The sequence below is a fragment of the Pygocentrus nattereri genome, chromosome 9 (genome assembly GCF_015220715.1).
Source record: "Pygocentrus nattereri isolate fPygNat1 chromosome 9, fPygNat1.pri, whole genome shotgun sequence".
In the NCBI taxonomy this organism is placed as follows: Eukaryota; Metazoa; Chordata; class Actinopteri; order Characiformes; family Serrasalmidae; genus Pygocentrus; species Pygocentrus nattereri.
The window spans coordinates 12716156-12736152 of record NC_051219.1 but is presented as its reverse complement, the minus strand read 5'-3'; the positions used below and the strand labels follow the sequence as shown (position 1 = coordinate 12736152).

The 19997-nt window shown below is 38.7% G+C and overlaps 1 protein-coding gene across 1 annotated transcript in view; it reads right to left on the bottom strand.

Annotated features, from left to right (window-relative positions):
- Nucleotides 1-5267: 5267 nt before the first annotated feature.
- Nucleotides 5268-19997, bottom strand: part of ghrhrl (growth hormone releasing hormone receptor, like) — a 47169-nt gene continuing 32439 nt past the window's right edge. Inside the window, exons 7-13 of the mRNA XM_017711488.2 lie at nucleotides 17664-17817; nucleotides 15070-15130; nucleotides 13745-13814; nucleotides 13550-13641; nucleotides 11364-11493; nucleotides 7655-7696; nucleotides 5268-5991 (exon numbers count right to left, since the gene is read on the bottom strand). Of these exons, the coding sequence (XP_017566977.1) occupies nucleotides 5890-5991; nucleotides 7655-7696; nucleotides 11364-11493; nucleotides 13550-13641; nucleotides 13745-13814; nucleotides 15070-15130; nucleotides 17664-17817 (651 nt within the window). The 3' untranslated portion in view covers nucleotides 5268-5889. The remainder of the gene's footprint in view (nucleotides 5992-7654; nucleotides 7697-11363; nucleotides 11494-13549; nucleotides 13642-13744; nucleotides 13815-15069; nucleotides 15131-17663; nucleotides 17818-19997) is intronic.

The following is a 19997-nucleotide window of genomic DNA, read 5'->3' as shown; positions in this document are numbered from 1 at the left end:
AGCTTGGAGCCACTTTTGGCTGTAAATTGGGCTCCAGTCAGCTGGGAAACTGCTGTTAGGGTTCTGCCAGCATGGGATGCTAAGGGGCCCCATTATTTAGTGGAAATAGGGGCATGTGTGGGGCCCCTTAACACCCCACTATGGGAAGGCCACATTAAGCCTTCATATGACAGGTCAGTGTTGGCTATCGACATAGAGACACGCATGTGCCAGTTTCACAGCTGATTCAGGCCCCACTGTGAACAGGTCTGGTGAAGTAAGTTTCTCTAAAAAAGTATTTTACATTACATTTCAAAAAATCTGTGGAAATTCCCTTCCTAAAAGTAAATGTTCTGCACTTTCTGGAACCCACATTCGTAGCTGCTCACTCTTGTGGCTGATTAATAACTGATCATCACATTGATTTATCAGTCTACTCAGGCTTTAGCAGAGCTCAGTAACACTGAGATTAATAACTGATCATCACATTGATTTATCAGTCTACTCAGGCTTTAGCAGAGCTCAGTAACACTGAGATTAATAACTGATCATCACATTGGTTTATCAGTCTACTCAGGCTGTAGCAGAGCTCAGTAACACTGAGATTAATAACTGATCATCACATTGATTTATCAGTCTGCTCAGGCTTTAGCAGAGCTCAGTAACACTGAGATTAATAACTGATCATCACATTGGTTTATCAGTCTACTCAGGCTTTAGCAGAGCTCAGTAACACTGAGATTAATAACTGATCATCACATTGATTTATCAGTCTGCTCAGGCTTTAGCAGAGCTCAGTAACACTGAGATTAATAACTGATCATCACATTGGTTTATCAGTCTACTCAGGCTGTAGCAGAGCTCAGTAACACTGAGATTAATAACTGATCATTACATTGATTTATCAGTCTACTCAGGCTTTAGCAGAGCTCAGTAACACTGAGATTAATAACTGATCATCACATTGATTTATCAGTCTACTCAGGCTTTAGCAGAGCTCAGTAACACTGAGATTAATAACTGATCATCACATTGGTTTATCAGTCTACTCAGGCTGTAGCAGAGCTCAGTAACACTGAGATTAATAACTGATCATTACATTGATTTATCAGTCTACTCAGGCTTTAGCAGAGCTCAGTAACACTGAGATTAATAACTGATCATTACATTGATTTATCAGTCTACTCAGGGTTTAGCAGAGCTCAGTAACACTGAGATTAATAACTGATCATCACATTGATTTATCAGTCTACTCAGGCTTTAGCAGAGCTCAGTAACACTGAGATTAATAACTGATCACATTGATTTATCAGTCTACTCAGGCTTTAGCAGAGCTCAGTAACACTGAGATTAATAACTGATCATCACATTGATTGATCAGTCTACTCAGGCTTTAGCAGAGCTCAGTAACACTGAGATTAATAACTGATCACATTGATTTATCAGTCTACTCAGGCTTTAGCAGAGCTCAGTAACACTGAGATTAATAACTGATCATCACATTGATTGATCAGTCTACTCAGGCTTTAGCAGAGCTCAGTAACACTGAGATTAATAACTGATCACATTGATTTATCAGTCTACTCAGACTTTAGCAGGACTTAATATTTACAAAAAAGCTGTTTGTCCAGCTTCTCTGTACAGTCCATCTAATGAGTATGTTCAGTACATGCCATGCAATGATTTTAAAATAGTTAATAAACAGATATTGATGATTAATTTAATAGTGATTGATATTCACCTAAAATGTAAAAAGCAACTGTACTTTATTTTTTACAGTAACTTTGAATATGTATTCTTAGTACTTGTACTCAGTGACATCTCGAGCCTATACATCTCGATAATAACAGTATTATTACTGGAGTATGTCTATATCACTGAAGAGAAAAAAACAATTCCTTTTTTACAAAGTTTTATGTAAGGCATTGGTTCATCATATTGAAATACAATTTTCTCTCTCTCTCCCATACACCCAGAACGACAATACATTCAGAAAAGTCGCATAATGAAGGGCAAAGTATTTACACACCTAAAGTTATCACAAACAGTTCTTCACATTAACGTCTTTGTAAATTCCTTTATAAAGTCTTTGATAAGACTAAACAAGCTACCCAGAAAACGTCAACAGATGAAAAAAGACCCTACGTAAGCGTATACCTTTAAGCACAGTAAAAAAAGCAAAGGCAGTGTATGCAGACAGTAAGGGCACGACAAATGTCTGCATGCAAATTCATTGCCTGCTCACGCAAAGAGTGTGTATGAATGTTGGTAAAGGAATGAAGAAAAGGAATAAGGGAGTCAGGGCAACATCACATGTTCAACACAAGTTGAGACAACAGCAGATTCATCATCACCACACCCCCTTCCCAATCCTGCAGCGTTCAGTCTCAGTGCAATAACAGTGTTCCCTAAAGCCTTCAGCAATCTGCCTCAAAGTAATAACGTGCTCCCTAAAGGCTGCTGCATGCTGCATCCTATGAGGCAGAGTCAACACTGACTTCTACTGTGTGCCACTTTCTGTGCATATCACGAAAGAATTCCACTCTCTGCCTCAATATCACTATCAGCACTGACTTCTAAAGCCTGCTCCATTATGCTGTTATTTTTACGTTCATATGAGCCTGAAATCAAAATTTGTTCATCTTAAGCACAATCCATCATTTATACATTTAAAATGGTTCTGCTTTTCCTGTACTTGTCATTCAAAATGGAATGGCTTTTTTGTCACCCCTTAAAACATCTAGACTCCATCACTGAGCACCAGCGGGCAGGGAAACATAATATAATAAAACCAATAATGTATCTTTACCACCTTTCACGACCCCTACTTATCACTGAGCAAGAATGCTGAGGAAGCTCAGAGTAGGGGTCTGCTATCTGACCCAACCCAGAATATCAGACTTCAGGCTGGTGTAATGAAAATAGCTGATGCTGTCAAAAGCTGATGCAAGAGTCAACCTCTCACACGTAAAACAGGAAATATTAAAGGCTGATGCTAAAAAAGTTGGCACTGTACAAATGTTAGGTCAGTGGCACTGTAGTTATCCCTCAGCATGTAGCCTAACAACCCAGTATTCAAGTCAGGATTTAGTACGTCTGTTTACAAGCTCAAATGTCAAATGAGAAGTATATTATTTTACTCACCTAATGTTACCATGAACACGACTGAGTGTAAATTGCTGCTTTAAGTTTGAGAATCTCTCTCTGTCCTCAATATTACATCGACAAGCCAACACCATCCACTGAGCAGGAAAGACCACCCCTCACTGAATGTTAAACAGGCTGGATTGTGATTTAACTCTGTCATGATTGGCCCCTCCCAGTCCTGTCCATGTGCTTATTTGTTTTGGTTTTCAGTCCTGCCCTCTTGTTTCATGACTCCACCCCTGATTGTCTCCACCTGTGTTTCCACCTGTCCCTTGTTTACCCGCATGTATGTAAACCCTGTGTTTTCCCCTGTGTGGTTGCAGGTCTTTGTTTGATTGTATGTATGTTCTGTTGGAAGTATTGGGTTTGTGTTTCGTGAGTGTATTTCGACATGTCTGTCCCTAATTCGATCCGTGTTGGCTTTAAGAACCTGGACTGTCATGACCATGAACCTGGATTTGCCCTCAATAAAAGTCGCTTATCTCAGCGTATGCGTCCGCTTCCACACTCCCAGGCGTTACAAACTCACAGTGGCTAAAAATTTCCCTTAGAGGCAGTTTGCTAAATATAAGAAAATCTTATAATCATGTACTTATTTATATAAAATCATAAAATCATATACATCATATAAATACACTCCTCTGTCTGCTTCCTTACTGATACTGACTTTGTTGTGCAGCCCTGTTGTATAGATGACTGACAGAGTAATTTTACAGCAATTTTCAGCCTAAAATAATTCTCAACAGCCGCCATTCAGAATGCACACAGTGCCTAGAAAATTAATCAAGTGGTTCTTTTTTGGTTCCATGTCAGCCAGCTGAATTCTTTCAACAGAATAACATATTTCTCTTCAGTCTAAACACAGCATGTTTAGCTGCACCGCTACACAGACTTAAAGCCTAACGTATCAGCTTTTGACAGCATCAATGAATTTCAGTACACCAGGCTTGGGCTGATTTTCCACATCCAGTGTTGGGCTTGGGTTTGCTTTCTAATGAGTGATTTTTTATGTAGTGGATGTCCTGCACACACGCATTTTCTCTCTCTCCGTCATAATGGCCACTGTGTTTGGAATAGCTCTGGAGTTGGATCAGTGTGACCCTGAATGACAGTGGGGAAGCCCTAGGGCCCTCTAGGCCTTCAGAAAAGGCCCATTAATTTCTGTGAAAAAAATGCATGTCTAACTTCAGCTTTATTTAGTTTATAGTTTTAGTTTGAAACAAAAGGGTTAAATTCATGAAACACCCAGCGAAAATGGTCCAATCAGAGTATAATCGAACTCTTCCCATTGGTTAGGAGCTGAACTGAAGGCCTAACATGTGGGATTAACCACCAACACAGTTAGGAATTGACAACGGAATCAGCTCATCACGTTTTGATTTACAACTGGTGTGAGCAATTTGTGTGAAAAACTCTTGACCTACTGCAAGTCCTTGACATGTCCCTGACTGTGAATGTGAGCAGTAGTCATTTCAGTGTTTCAGTCAGATGTTAGAGATTGAAGTGTCTCTGTGTCAGCGCTCTGTAAAAGTGCAACATACAAGGTCTTTTACAAGCTTCAGATGTACATGTACAGATGTTAGCTCTAACACTGCAGAGGTGTCTTTGACTGAATATTGACATTTATGGCCCAAACTGAAGCAACTAGCACTAAGAGTCACTGTTCACCACTACTGAATGAAACCACGTATGATAAGGAGGATGTGTTGGGTTGGTGAAAGGTAAAAGCATATCCTTCCACTGGCTTGTTAAGTTTGCCTGAATTGTATGAAGCCTTTCTGCAATTAGTACCAGTAGCAAGATAAACTTTAGCACAGGGGGGTTGACAGCTGATCAGAGGAGGATGGATGCTACAAAAATACACACACACACGCACACACACACACACACACATTTTCTAAAAGCCGCTTCTCCCTCAGGGGTTGGGGGTGGGGGATGAGGGGGTGGGGGTGTTGGGTGGTGGTTTGGGGTGCTGGAGCCCATCCCAGCTGTCATCGGGCAGAAGGCAGGACACACCCTGGACAGGTCTACAAAAATATACTGATGATAAATTCTGTTACTGAACTACAGACGTATAAAATACCAGTTTATCCCAGCATGACGTTTTGTGTCGATCAACTCAAGCGCTTGGAGAACCAAAATGATCTTAGTATTCATTTACTTAACTGCGTATTCAAATAAAGCATCTGTTTAAAATATGTTTTAGGGCATATGGTGTAGAAACAAATTACAACACAAGCAAATGATAATGGGTCTCACTTTAAGCAAAACGGTGCCATTTAAGCAGAGCTGCAAATGGAAATATTTAGAAGTATTTGCAACTTATGCTTATAGTTCCATAGGTCAATGGTGTTAAATCACATTTGCCTAAACACAAAAATAAATCAACTAAATGATCAGATACAAAATTTCATATTTCATAATCTTAAAATAAAATGCTATTTGTTAAAAAATGCAGATATTTCAACAGAAAATGAAATTTCTCTTCCTGCTGTTAACTCATACAGATAATAAAGTGGTCAGCACTGTCTCACTGTCTCTGGATCACCTGACTCAAGACAGTATACAGTTTCAAGGCTGTGTTTGAAATGTCCAGATGAAGAACTTAAAAACTGAGGAGAACATTCTAGAAAACAATTACAGAGTTGTTGCTTTACTGGAAAGCAAAGTTTGTTGGATGTAGTTCAGGTAGAAAACAGCTGACTGAACAGCAGAATCAATAGTGTTTGGATCACAGAGTCTGAACTTGTGGACATGAAGGTGTTAGAACGGTGTGTCCATTTGACTGCCTTTGGCTCCTGCAGGAACCACTCCATAACTGCCCTCCTGCCAGCGCATCCACCTCATCCGCACTTCATTCTGGACCTGAAACACACACACACACACGGCCGCCAGGTGACTGGACAGTATGTCAATTTTATATCATGACAGTCACCACAAGTCATTGAGTGTGTTTACATGCACCTAACAGTCCGATAACTGCAGAAAATTGGATTTTGTCAGTGATCTGATCAAGTTTACATGCACTTGAGTAATCAGATAATAGGAAACTCCAGGTCTGAATGACTCAGGAAGTAATCAGATTTCTACTTTGCAAGCAGTCAATAAACTCATAGAAGACGTGATGTAAAGTAAAACTTAATGTGGCTGTGTTTTTAAAAACGTACCTCAAAATATGAACATACATCATCTAGAAGATGAAGAATATTTAAATCCTTTAGTTTGTGTTTGGTTTCAGCACCACTCCAAAAGTGTTTTGCTGCCATCTAATATCCACTGTCTGTTCTCGCGCATCCACGCACTGAGAACCGGAGTACGAGTTCACAAAAGTTTACTGTTTCAGCTGGAGAAAAGAAGCCAAACTGGTATCTCAAAGGCCAAGCTACCTTGCTACCTTTAGCTCTTAGTTTGTTGTGCTCCTCGTATGATGAGTCATTTCTGTTGTTTGTAATCAGTTCTCTCCTTTGTAATGATGATTTGAAGACAGTTAAAAAACGAAAAAACAAAAACACAAAACATTTTAAACAGCCCACTCCCAAAAATCCATCCTAAACCCGTTGTAGTTTTTCAACTCCAATTTTGGAGTTTCCCTTTAAAACGTAATAATACACATGGAAGTCACTTCACCACAAGTCTTATATAGATACATCACATTTCTTTCTGCAATTTAAATAAGAATGATCACCAGTACTGTTTACTGTTCCATGTAAACAAGTTGCCCTGTGGTTTGCAGGAAGACTGTAGCAGTAAGCTTCCACTATGACGAGACAATAATTGTGAATGGTTATATTGGAATGATTCAAATTGGAAACACTTATTATCACTGCCTTTCATACCACAGTAACCGATATTTACAAGTGCCTAAAGACCACTGTAAAATCATCAACATAGCATCACTACCATATAGGAGGCAGCTCCAGGCCCTGACTGAGGAACATCTTCAATTATGCATTATTCACCATCGCTCAACACTCAGATCTGAAAGTATAAGTCATTCATAGTTTGTTACTGCGCTGTTCCCTTGTGTAATGTCTCTATAACCATGTGTTTTTAAGCCAGGTTGTTATTACAGAAAAATATTCATGTAGTGCTATCATTCATTAATTGTTACAAGAGTCCTCAATGGCTGTTCTTTAAACCTTTGGGGTTGTAATATAAAGCACTTGATTTAATTCAGTCATCAAACACAGGCCTGGTTTCATTAGAGAAATCTAATTTAAAATAAATTTAAATAATCTGCTGATGCAGTACCCTGGCTGCCCCAGAGGTAATTGTGAATTTACTTAGGAAGAACGTGGTAAGCTTACACATGTTGTTAGTGCTGCAGTCTTGCATAACGTTGTTCAAGGTGTGTGTTGTTTACAGAGACAGCATGCGTTGAGGTGAACTGGTATACTGTATATAGGTTAATTAATGCATCAGTACTGTAGCTTATGTACTGTGCTTGAATTATTTTACAGGTCTGTAATGGAGGACTAACATCGTTCTTTTCTAAGAGCATTTTTGTCATGTTAGAAGCACTACTCACCTCCTGGTTAAGGAAACAGTAGAGAATCGCCACAATGAGCCCCTGAAACAAAGAGATAGAGAAAACTCTGTGTGAGAAAAAACAACTTGAAATTAGGCAGTGAATGTTGTATGTTTGCATGATGTATTACACAGATTGGGTATAAAGTGCATTCATCATTCACATACAAATGTAAACATTTCCCCTTCAAGCTACTTTCCCTCATAGCTTGGAACTCAAACTGCAACTTCTCTTTAAATCTGGCCCACAAATGTTATTTTTTAATTTTTGTATCTGTTGTCGGAGGAAAACCTCTCATCTCCCAAATGCTTTATCTGCAAAATCCTTTACTTTTAATGTAAGTCAATAGAACCAGACTGTTTTCTAAGTAATTTTGGGCTGTTTTTTTGGTCCATTCAACATGAAATTTACAAAAAACTTAAAAATGACAAAAATGGAGATACGAGGTTTTCTTCCGACAGCAATTTGATAGCCATACAAGACCAGACTATAAACCCCTCACTAAGCCTCGTTTCAAAAGCTTCTTTGCAATCACTGGTAAAATCTAACAATAACAGCATAATTAGTTTGTACCATTTGCACATTACACACCTGCTTGTGGCTTAACCAATAATTCAACTGGCTCATTTTATTGAAGGATGGGATTTTTCCTGTTAACAGACACCATGTTGAGCATTACCAGCTTTCCCATTTATTTTCCTACCAGTGGTCTCATCCTTTATAATGTAACGTCACCTGATTTAACTGAACACTAATTTAAATACTGATAATAATCTATTACTATTATTAATAGGAGCAGTGGTAAACATTGTGGTTTGTGCTGACAGAAGAATTTCTAATCCCCTTTCAGACATTTTTTAAGTTTTTACTGCTGTTTCTCAGGGATTTTTTTGCCTGGCCGAATCCTCCACATCATTTGTATGGACTACATGCTCACACATCAGTAAAGATCCTGACACCTTTTACGTTCTATAAAACAAGCAGTAGAAATAACCCCAGGTCATCTTGTGCGAATCGACAGGTAAGAAATCATATCCTGTGGAAAAGGAGTTTCTTCTCGAAGAAGCATTTACTTGTGTTTTCTGTGTTTTACTGTCCTGCCTCAATTGTACAAAAAAGTTTAATAATGTGCTGTGTCAATACCCAAGGTTATGGTAGTGCTAATAACACAGTGTGGTAACTTAAGAGAGCAAGAAAGACAGTTTGGGTAAAAAGAATAACAGCTGAATTAAATGTTTTGACAAGTTTTCTACTCTTTTCTAGAGTGAAGGCATCGCATACGTTTAGTAGCTAGTTCCATTTCTGTCATTTAGATTCCTTATTTCATGCAAACTGGTCATGAACATTACTGACACCCTGGGGTAATAAAATTATGGGACATTTTTCTGTGCATTTTTTCAACTGGCCTCATTTAGAGAAGACTACTTGGCTAGTGGCCCCCAGGGATTTAGCTTTTGAGACCCCTGTTCTAATGTCTTCTAACCCTGAATGAGAATCAAAAGCACAGATTTGCCTTGTTAAAAACAACTGGGAAGTTGTTTGGGAAGTTTTATATTTTCTATCACAGCAAGAACACATTTTCTACATAAACACAGGATAGAAAAGCCATTAAGCTCTTGAAATATGGAGAGTAATCCATAAAAATTGAAAGAGGTGACTTTCTTCCAGTGTATGAACAAGTAGCCAGTTGAACAGTGAAACCATTTCACTTGTCAAGCAGAGTTGCCTACAGCTAAGCCCAGACAGCTGGTCTAAAGATTGCCCTCTCTCTCTCTGTTCATCTCTTAGCTGGATCTGCACACCCATACCACAGAACCCTCTGTTGGTTAATGTATGCACACTCATGTGGGTATATGTGCATTCCAGGCTTTCTTAGGCCGCACTAATCTCCTCAGAGCTTTGCTTGCCCTACTAGAATCTAAGATTGAAAGAATTCAAGAAGTCATCTCACAATCACAAGAGTGGGTGTGTATGGCAGAGCGAAACTCCAAACACAAGTGATAATCCAGCAGTTGACCGTGCTTGCACGGGGCAGGTGTGACTCTGAATGAGCAACCTGTTGATTTTCAGTAAGATGGCTGGCTTGTGGCAAAGGCTGCTGCAAAATGTGCAGTGAGGGTTTACTGAAGGTGCACCTCAATTAGTATATGATTAATCACCCACAATTCCACAAGAGACACAAACTTATTTCAGTTCCAACTTTGAGAGTACAGAACCTCACTGACTCGATCTCAGCGGATACTTATACCAGGATGCCTGCCAAAGTGACCACCAGGGGAGTAAAAGCTGTTGTGCTTTTGTTTCCCACAAACTGGTCAAACAGAATCAAGCTTAAAATTCAGTTTCTATAATGTGAACATTGCATACTACCCTGTGGGTTTTAGTGACTCAGTACTAGTGAACTGGACCCGTACATGATGTTGTACCTAGAAACTGGAACCTGATCTGTTATATGGAGTGTGTAAAGCTTTTTTTTTAACTCTTTTGGCGATGGATTCAAATCACAGCAAATCACTATAATTGTCCAATTTTAGTCGTTATCTGTCCTTTTCACCTTTCAACTGCTCAGAAAAGGAACAGATTTGTAGGCTAGGTTGTTACTATGCTTAGGGAGAAAATGAGAGAGGGAGAAAGCAGTGGAATTCAGAGATGCACAATCTATTCCTTCAGAGAAAGTGGCAATAAACTGAGCGCACCAGATACGCTCAAGCTTTAATAATTATGTGCTGAACTGTAGGACTCCAATCACTGAACTAATAAAAAAAAGCGCTTCTACAAACACTGACGAGTACATGCTTGAGATCGGCATGTGTATGAGTATGTATATGACCATCTATTTTCTAGTACATGGATGCAATAGTAGAGACGGACCACTAGACGTCAAAAACTGGCCATAATTTAAATTTAATGAAAAGTTACTGTTGTGTTTACAGTCGTGTTTTGGGAAAAAACATCCATGTTTGCCTTTTTCAACTCTGACACATAGTCAACATATTGGGTTAAGAGTCTTACCATGAGCCTTAATACCAGAACAGTGGCATTCCAGACTGAGAGTGTTGTTTGAAATGTGAAGCAGTGGTGGCTACCGTCACAACAAACCTGCATCACCATAAGCAACTTTTAAACATAGATTATTGATATAAATATCTTATTTTAATTTTTTTATTTTAATTTTTTATTATTTATTTTGTAGGCATATTTAAAAAAAGCTGTTCATGTGATGTTAATTGCTTTTCAACAGCCTTATAATACACAAAAACAATGTAGAACAAATCTACAGTAATAAGGTTTAAAGGGAAAAGAATAGTATGCATTCATTTGAGTGTTGATATGGTTGATGATTAAAAATGTGAAGGAGTTAATTGAGGTTAAAGTGACAGACAGCAGAGAAACACATATAGCTCATAATGAGCTGCCTTTTTAGCAGACTTCAGACTGAGCTACTACACTGAAAGACATTTCATTCCAATCCAGCAGCATTCCTGCGTTGATAGCTGACATTGAAATTTCTCACAAGGGAGCACAAACCTCATAATGAGCTGACTGTATATACAATTAGTTATGATCAATTACATGAAAATAATTATGTCATGTACATTAATGCAATAATTCTACACCTCTAAAGGTGAGGTCTGTGCCCAGGACAGTGTCCCCATCTGTCCAGTGTGTTGTCCATAAGGGCCAACGCAAAGGAAGGGGCTAGATTTACCTGGAAAGAGCCGAGGCAGAGCTCTATACAGAGACGCAGGCTGAGGTTGGAGTAATCCGGCAGGAAGTTGAACACCACGTAATGGGTCCCGAACAGGGGGATTAGGAGAAGAGTGGACTTGGTCAGGCGTCTGAAAAGGACAGGCATAATGAAGTGAATGAGAAATGGAGAGAAATAGGATCTCACCATCGCTAATTCATAGATATCTGAACAATACAACTCGTACAGAAAGTCACAAACCCATCAGCTTCAAAATATGGATGTGTTTAGATGCTCTTCTTATAACATGAATGTATAATTCAGTGAAATTGCACTTGAGCTCGAAGGACAGCAAAGCAGATTAGTGCCAGGTGCTTTTGCAATGCGTGGGTACAATTTGAAAGGGCAGCTTTTCAAAATGAGCATCTCTTGTCGTGTGACATTTATTGGGGTTGTGTTGGCTTTGTTTTGTCACACCATTTGCTGGCTGGATTTTAGGGGAGGTACTGTTTGTGCTTTTGTTAGGCAAAGTCAAGCTGAGTCTGTGTTCCTAAAACAGTGATCTGCAATTATGTGTACATGGGCATTTTGGTGCCAGTGGCAAATAAACCAGGTCCATTTTTGTTGGGTTTCTGCCCCCGCCATGATTTTATAAACGCCAGCTTCTTGTGACCTTGTGAACATTTCATGATGAATGGATCTGTAGAAATGGTCAAAAAGGAATAACTGGAAAAATATCTTGTTACAATAATATACATTAAAAGCTATGAATGTTTCTTTTATTGTGTGACCATATGTCAGCAAACCTCATGGATGTGTCTCACTGCTCTGATATCCAGCTGCCCTTTACACAGCCGGCATCTAATCAGCATATGTATGAACACGATAAGGGCAGGGCCTTCCTTTTCGAGCTCTTCTAAAAATAACACCATCAAACAACAAAAGCGGGACATATATACATTCACACTACACACACATACACAAAATATCCAGGCAACACAAAAATTCTCGTTTTCCTCTCAGTATGTTGGCACATTCAGTCCCAACAAAGAATGAAAATTAAATACACCAATCTCCTCAAATTCAATACCAGAACTCCGTTTTCTTCATAGGCACATATCTAAGCACCTAAAATGGGTGCATCTACTATCTGACAAACCGTAAAAGCCCATGTCAAGTCATGTTCACTGATTCATGCCAGTGACATTTTTGACTCAATTTGTCTCACTGATATTGTCTACTAGAACAGAACGAAGCAACAGGTGTCCGGTGCTCAAAGAACCCACTCCGATCCAAGCCCTTCATCAATATATGAGTCACCGCAGTTCCTCCAGATTCAGAGATAGAACAGAGGATGCCGACAGACATGCAGCAAGATGAAGCTGCACTTTAATAAAGCTGCACAGCTGGTATACGTAGCACTGACCGAGCTGTAGATAGAGAAGCATTTCATAGATGTCACAACATTAAAAAAACATCTAGCAGGCTAAAATGATAGTACCTGCTATGGGGTTGCTCCCTTTAGAAAACAGCAATTTCATTTTTGAGGTTTTTATATGTATTTATTCATTTACTTCATGGCTGCTAGAATAAACAGGGTTAGCTGGCATTTGCCCCACCGCTTTATGAGTTCAGGCTGGTTTTATTTGGAGAAAACCCTCAGCTTTTCCTAACTGCTTGTGACCTTTAGACACAAACACATTTCCTTCTGATATGTTTTATATGACACTGACAAAGTCTTCCAAAACAAATTTTCAGGAATATGAAATCAGGATCATTCAAGCAGGTTAGTGTTTGACATGCAGCTTTCAAAGTATTTAACAGCAATCAATCATAATGATCTTTTCTCTATACTGTACATTGCCAGACAAGTCCAAAGAAGAATGTCTGTATCCTAGAGTGTATTCAGGGTCTACAGGTAAAAATGAGGCTGAGAGAAAGGGAAAGAGCACTTAGTCATGACGCTAGAGTTTTTCAACAGCTATCAGATTGTGGCTTCTGCTTCTGTGGCTACATCCCTGAAATGTCGAAAGAAAACCAGATGTAATCCAGCCCTGGTGGGTTCGTCTGATATCTCGGCTCAGGGGATTTATTTAGTTTATAGAATGAGTGGAAATATATGCAAAGAGCAGCCAGCCCCAGAAATCCTGCACAGATTTGAATCACAGTTATCATTTCAGTGAGCTGAATGTGTGGAAGCTTAATACCTGTACTGTGCAGAGTTGTTGAACTGGATGAGCCGCGGGTTCAGCTTCTGGACCAGAATCCTTATGATGTTCATGAACAGCAGGAAGTTGATCTGTTCAAATAGGAAATAGTACAAAACCTGTATAATACAGCTGTGTGTGTGTGTGTGTGTGTGTGTGTGTGTGTGTGTGTGTGTGTGTGTGTGTCTAGTTTACCCCTATGGACACGACAATTGGTCCCTTGATGATCCACCAATAAGGAGAATCTTCATTAATGTCCCAGCATCTGAAAAATACATTAAGAATACATCATTAAAAATATAGGTGCCACAAAGAGTTGTTTGAGGGATGCCATAGAAAAATCACTTCTGCTGGTGAGAGACGTGTGACATTTTAAATGTTTAAAGAAACTTCGCATTAACTAAACATTCTGTACCAACTGACGTGTTCTTTCTAGAACATTTAAATCATCTGGAAGTTCTTCAAAGTTCTTCTTTATGTCTCACTTCCCTTCGACGACATGCCTTGTAAGCACTCCTCGCTTCATTTCAATAGCCGGCAGTGTTCATGGGAGATCACGAGTTCATGGTTCATGGGAGATCACAAGTTCATGGGAGATCACGACACCTACACCAACAACATCTACCAATCACAAGCCACTCCATTGTGCCACATCATCATACTGACCGTTCACATCTGTAACCAATTTCTGTTTTCATTATGGATCCCTGCCTCAGTCTTCAGAGCATATACAGTGTTTTTTCACTTGTTTGTCTTTCCCGTGTTTTCGACTTGCTTTGTTATTCTCACTTGTTCTTTGGCTTATCCCTTCTGGTTTTGCTTGCTGATTTTTGAGTTCGCTGTTCAGCTTTTTGTCTTGGAGCTGCTTCTGACGTCTCTTTTGCTCAGCCGCATGTATTGTGTATTTGCTTTCCCAGTTTTGACCTTGGCCTATTTTTATATCGTGTTTCTGCCAAAACTTTGTGATTAAAGCCACCTCATTTCTTTTTATCTGTGAATGCCTGACTAGTTTGTCCAGTGTTATACTTTAAAACTCAGATCGAAATTCTACAGAAATTCTTTTCTGTACCATTGTTCAGTGTTATCATGGCAGCAGTGCCTAACCTGAAATCATGTGATGGAAAACAGTAAACGATGCAACATCAAAGCATCTGACCTAGTTGTTCTAGTCAAATTTTGACGGGAACGAGCCTTGCGATAAAGGCTTGTTCTGCTGGTTAGTTACACACATTAACATGATGTTATTAAGATCATGCATGCAGGTCATTTCAGGACGCAGGTTCGTTCACATCTGAGTCTTTACGTACATGAATTTGAAGCATCATATTAGAAAAAACGAATCTGAGCAAAAAATCAGCATTGAAGCCTCTTATGTTTCTTAACTAGATATGGCTAGAAGATTATAAAATATAAACATATTGTAAGAATGACATAGAATGCTTCAGTAGACGCTCCGCTCTACTTACATACTATGATGGACATGTCCATTTTTAACAGTATAGACTGAGAATGGTACTTACTCCGTGTCCTCAAAATACACACGTGAGCCAATCCAGAGGATGATACACACCAGCGGTACTCCTGCAGGACAGAGAGCAGTGAGGAAATTTTTGTGTAGCTTCTTCATTTAACACAAATCCTTAGATGCACCCTCCAGAACAGGAGGAAATAAATTCTAAAACCAAGTTTCATTCAGCTTCATTAAGAGAAAGGTTCCTTGAATATGATACTCGGCCCCTCGGGCAGACACATGCCACAGATACCAAATGATACCTAATGGAAATATTTTTTTATAGTCCAAAATCTGTAATTTAAGCACATGAGGAAATAATGAAGTCTAAATAAAAATCAGCTTTGTCAGGGCATGCTGATTGAAGTGAAGAGACTACAAGTTAGAACGCTGAGCAAAATGTAAATAAAAATGAATGCAATTGTGTAAACCCTATATTTAATTGAAAATAGATCAAAGACAACATATAACACACATTGAAGCAGAGAAATGTTATTGTTTTTGAAAAATATATGCCCAATTTGAATTTAACACCAGCAACACATTCCAAAAAAGTTGGGGGAGGGGCAGGTTTACCACGATGTTGCATCACTTCTTTTAACAACACTCTATAAGCATTTATTAACTGAGGAGACCAACTGCTGTAGTTTTGAAAGTAAAATGTTTTCTCATTCTTGCTTCACATAGGATTTCAGCTGCTCAACAGTTCGGGGTCTCCCTTCTCATATTTTTCCATTTATAAGGTGCCAAATTTTTTCAATGAGTGACAGGTCTGGACTGCAGGCAGGCCAGCTTAGCACCCAGACTCTTTAATTACAGAGCAATGCTGTTGTAGTATGTGCAGAATGTGTTTTGGCATTGTCTTGCTGAAATAAGCAGACCTTCCCTGAAAAAGACGTCATCTGGATGGCAGCATATGTTGCCAAAACTGTATACATCATTCAGCATTAATGGTGCCTTGACAGATGTGCAAATCACCCATGCCATGTGCACTAATGCATCCGTATACCATCATGAATACTGGCTTTTAAACTGTGTGCCGAGAACAGGCTGGGTGGTCTTTAGCCCGGAGGATACCATGACACCATGTCCATGATTTCCAAAAAAAAGCTAATTTTTAATTTGTTAGACCACAGGACTCTTCTCTCCAGTCCATTTTAAATGGCCTCGGGCCCAGAGAAGGTGGTGGTGTTTCTGGATCCTGTTTGTAAATGGTTTCTTCTTTGTATTTTAGAGTTTTACTTGCATTTGTGGATGCAGCAACAAACTTATGTCCACAGACAGTGTTTTTCAGAAGTGTTTCTGAGCAGTGATTTCCACTACAGAATCGTGTCTGTTTTTTATTTGCAGTGTCCCATCTTTACTTCTGAAAGCCTCTCTGGGATGTTTTTTTTTATACCCAGTCATTTTACTGACCTGTTGCCACTTAACCACCAGGTGTTTGTTTTTTTTTCAGCATTATGCAACTTTTCCAGTCTTTTATTGCCTCATCCCAATTTTTATTTATGTGTTGCTGGCATCTGGTTCAAAATGGGCATATATTTTTCAAAAAGACAATAACATTTCCAAGTTTCAAAATTTGTATACTGTCTTTGCACTATTTCAATTAAATATAGGGGTTGAAATGATTTGGACATGATTGCATTCTGTTTTCATTTACAGTTTGCTCAGCATTCCCACCTTTTTGGAAACAAGGTTGTAAGTATCATACTATATTTACAAGTAACATAATTTGCTGTCTGAAAGAAATGTGGGCAGAATGTGAACTGATTTAAGAAGTGCTTTGAGAATTAATTTCAGAATCAGTTGTCTCAGTTATGTTTTTAGTGTCTTCTTTTCTCTTTATACAGCAAGCTAAGAGCTATCAGACTATAACACAACATAACTATAAAAGTAAGGGTGGACTTTGAGAGAGAGAGAGAGAGAGAGAGAGAGAGAGAGAGAGAGAGAGAGAGAGAGAGAGAGAAAGTGAAAATGACCAACAGTGTCTGTCTGTATTTCAGTATCTTAACGTGCAGGAGTGAGCACTCTGTAAGGAAAGATGTGAAAGAGGGTGAGAGTCACTGATATCAGCTGAGTAGATTGAAAGCATTATTTATAGCTTTTTGTGGGGACAAAATCCCCCCACGATGATGAAAAACAACATTTTGTCATTTGGCTTTTTTTTTTTTAAATGTTTAAGTGTTTCATTGGAAATACAGGAATACAAATGTGTATGTACTACAATTGTAGCCTAACGCATGTGGAAGCCTAATGACAACAAGGCTAAACTTTGTTTCATACAGATTAATACAGTTTTGTATTTTTTAAATCCAGCCTCAATGGTTACCACTATGATTAATCAAACCAAACATACACCCATGGAAAGGGGCACGAGTGCTCTTTTATGTGCTGTGCTATGTTTTGTTTTCCTTCTTTCACATCCTTTCTTGTCATGTGCGGGGTTATCTCATTTGACAAGTACACAAACACAGACATGTATTTCTTGATAAGGAAGAGAGAGAGAAAGAAACAGGAACAGAGCGAGGTGGACTGAAGAGATGAAGAGGTTATTGAAGTGGAGCTGATAGTGTCCCAGCAGAGACAGCGTTAGTGTGCGCTCACCCCAGCCCAGCAGAGCAAAGCCCCAGAGACAGCGACGGCTGCGAGGGAAGGCAGAGAGCAACAGAGAGTTCAGATATACTGCCTCCACCAACAGCCACGAGAAATTACTCATCACACAGTAGTGACAAAACACCACAGACGCCTTACAGGCAGCCTGCAGAAAGAGGAAGGAAAGAAAGAAAGAAAGAAAGAGAAAGAAAAGAAGCCATAAACTACAAGAACTTACAGGGTTTAACATCTCACTCTTGTAACTACATAACTTGCATATTTATAGTACGTACTAAATAATTCATAGTGGCTAGTGAATAATTAAGAGTGGTTACTGAATAATTCATAGCAGTTACTAAATAATTCAAAGTAGATACTGAATAAATTATAGTGGCTACTGAATAATTCATAGTGGTTACTGAATAATTTATTGTAGTTACTGAACAATTCATATTGGCTATGAATAATTCATTGAGGTTACTGAATAATTAATTGTAGTTACTGAACAATGTTGTTTATGAATAATTCATAGTAGTTAAAAATAATTCATACTGGCAATTGATTAATTGATCATGCTTACCGATTCAGAGCATGAAAAATTCACATGGAAAAAATCAAGGTAGGTTTTTTAATACATTAACATGATGGCTAGAAGAATACACTTAGATGAACATGGTTTAGATGAAGGTTTGGTTCCTGCACTTCAGCCATTGCATGGATTTGTTCAATCACACATCAAATCACAAGTAGGGGTGCAACAATCATGAATTTTGATGGGCAGTTTTGATTTCTTCACACTCAAATAGACCGTTTTATATTTTTTTAGCATTTTGTTATATAAACTCGAAGCTCACATTTTCTGGGGGTACTAAAGACATAGTAGCACATCTGTAGAGCTTTCTATTAACCAAAGGTGTAATATAAATCTTGTTGCTCTTCAATGAGCCAAACTGGCATTTGAAAGTCTTAAAAATGCTGCCTATTTAACAGTAAACTGTGCTCCATTGAAGAGGTAACAGGCTCTTTAGCACAATGGGAACATAATTATTATGGCATTTTCATACAGATGCAGCAGCAGGACTCAGTGTTTTCTTTCAGTGTTCTCAGCCTAAGACTTTTGCAAGAACTGTGTATTTTGGGCAGCTCTGGTCAAATGATATGTTTTGTTGATTTTCTAAGAGGCACATCCTCTACTGAGAACACACTTACGCATATGCACAATTACCTGAATTGCTGAATTTAACATATGGGAAAAAGCATAAAATATGGCCTGTGCAAAAGTTGTGGCAGGTTTTATATTTTATGATTTTATAACTTTTTCCAGTAAGTTAACCTCCGCAAATAGAGACTAAAATTGGTGCAAAACTGCCATATTAAAGTGTGTTCCCTATAGAGGATGTGTTAAACCTATTTTCACCTAGAAAATCAATAAAACATGTAATCTGACAAGTAAATATCGACTGTATCATGCTTTATGTAACTGTAATTAAACTTAGTTACATTTAAATGATGATGCAAATTGAATGTGTACTAATGTTGTCTTGTATAGTAAAATACAACAGAAAATAAGAAAAAAGTACTAGTTACTGAAAGACAAATGGTATGAATAAGGGTGCCTGGGGGGGGGTTTGGAGGGGGATTATGTATGCGTTTGCAAGAGTGTTGCTATGGTTGATGAATGAAAACAGAATATTAGCACTAGGGAAGAGGAGAAATGAGGTTAAAGTGGCAGAGAGCATGGAAACACACACAGCTCTTAATGAGCTGCCTTTTTAACACAGACTCGAGACTGAGCTACCAGACTCAAAGACATTTCATTCAAATCCAGCTCACAGCAACATTCCTGAGCTTGAAGCTGACACTGTAATTTGTCATAAGAATGGAGACGTCAAAGTGAGCTGTTCGTGTTTCTTTAAAGTTCATGTTAAGGAGCCCATTTCCTACATTTTTTCCTACATTTTATTATGTCCTCTGAAGCCAACATACAATTTTGAGTTTTGTGTTTTTGTTACTCTGCCTTAAAGATGGACATATGTAAATGATCACTGTTGTGACTGGCTCTGTGCCTCATTCAGTTCAATATAAATTCAAAAAGCATTCCAATAACAGTGTGCAACACAATAATAGTGTGTACTGAAATTCAGGAATGTCATTCAAATAAACTTCAGCCAATCTTTTTGTAAGAGTCCAGCCTGCGCCAACAGAGGGCGATGGCTGCAAAGTGCCACAACTTTAGGAAACTCCAATTCCCAGAAGCCCTCAGGCTAATTAGACCCATTGTGACAAACCTGTGGACTCCTCTACTTAAGGTGTGTGGCAAACAGTAGCCCTTGGTCACACCTTTGT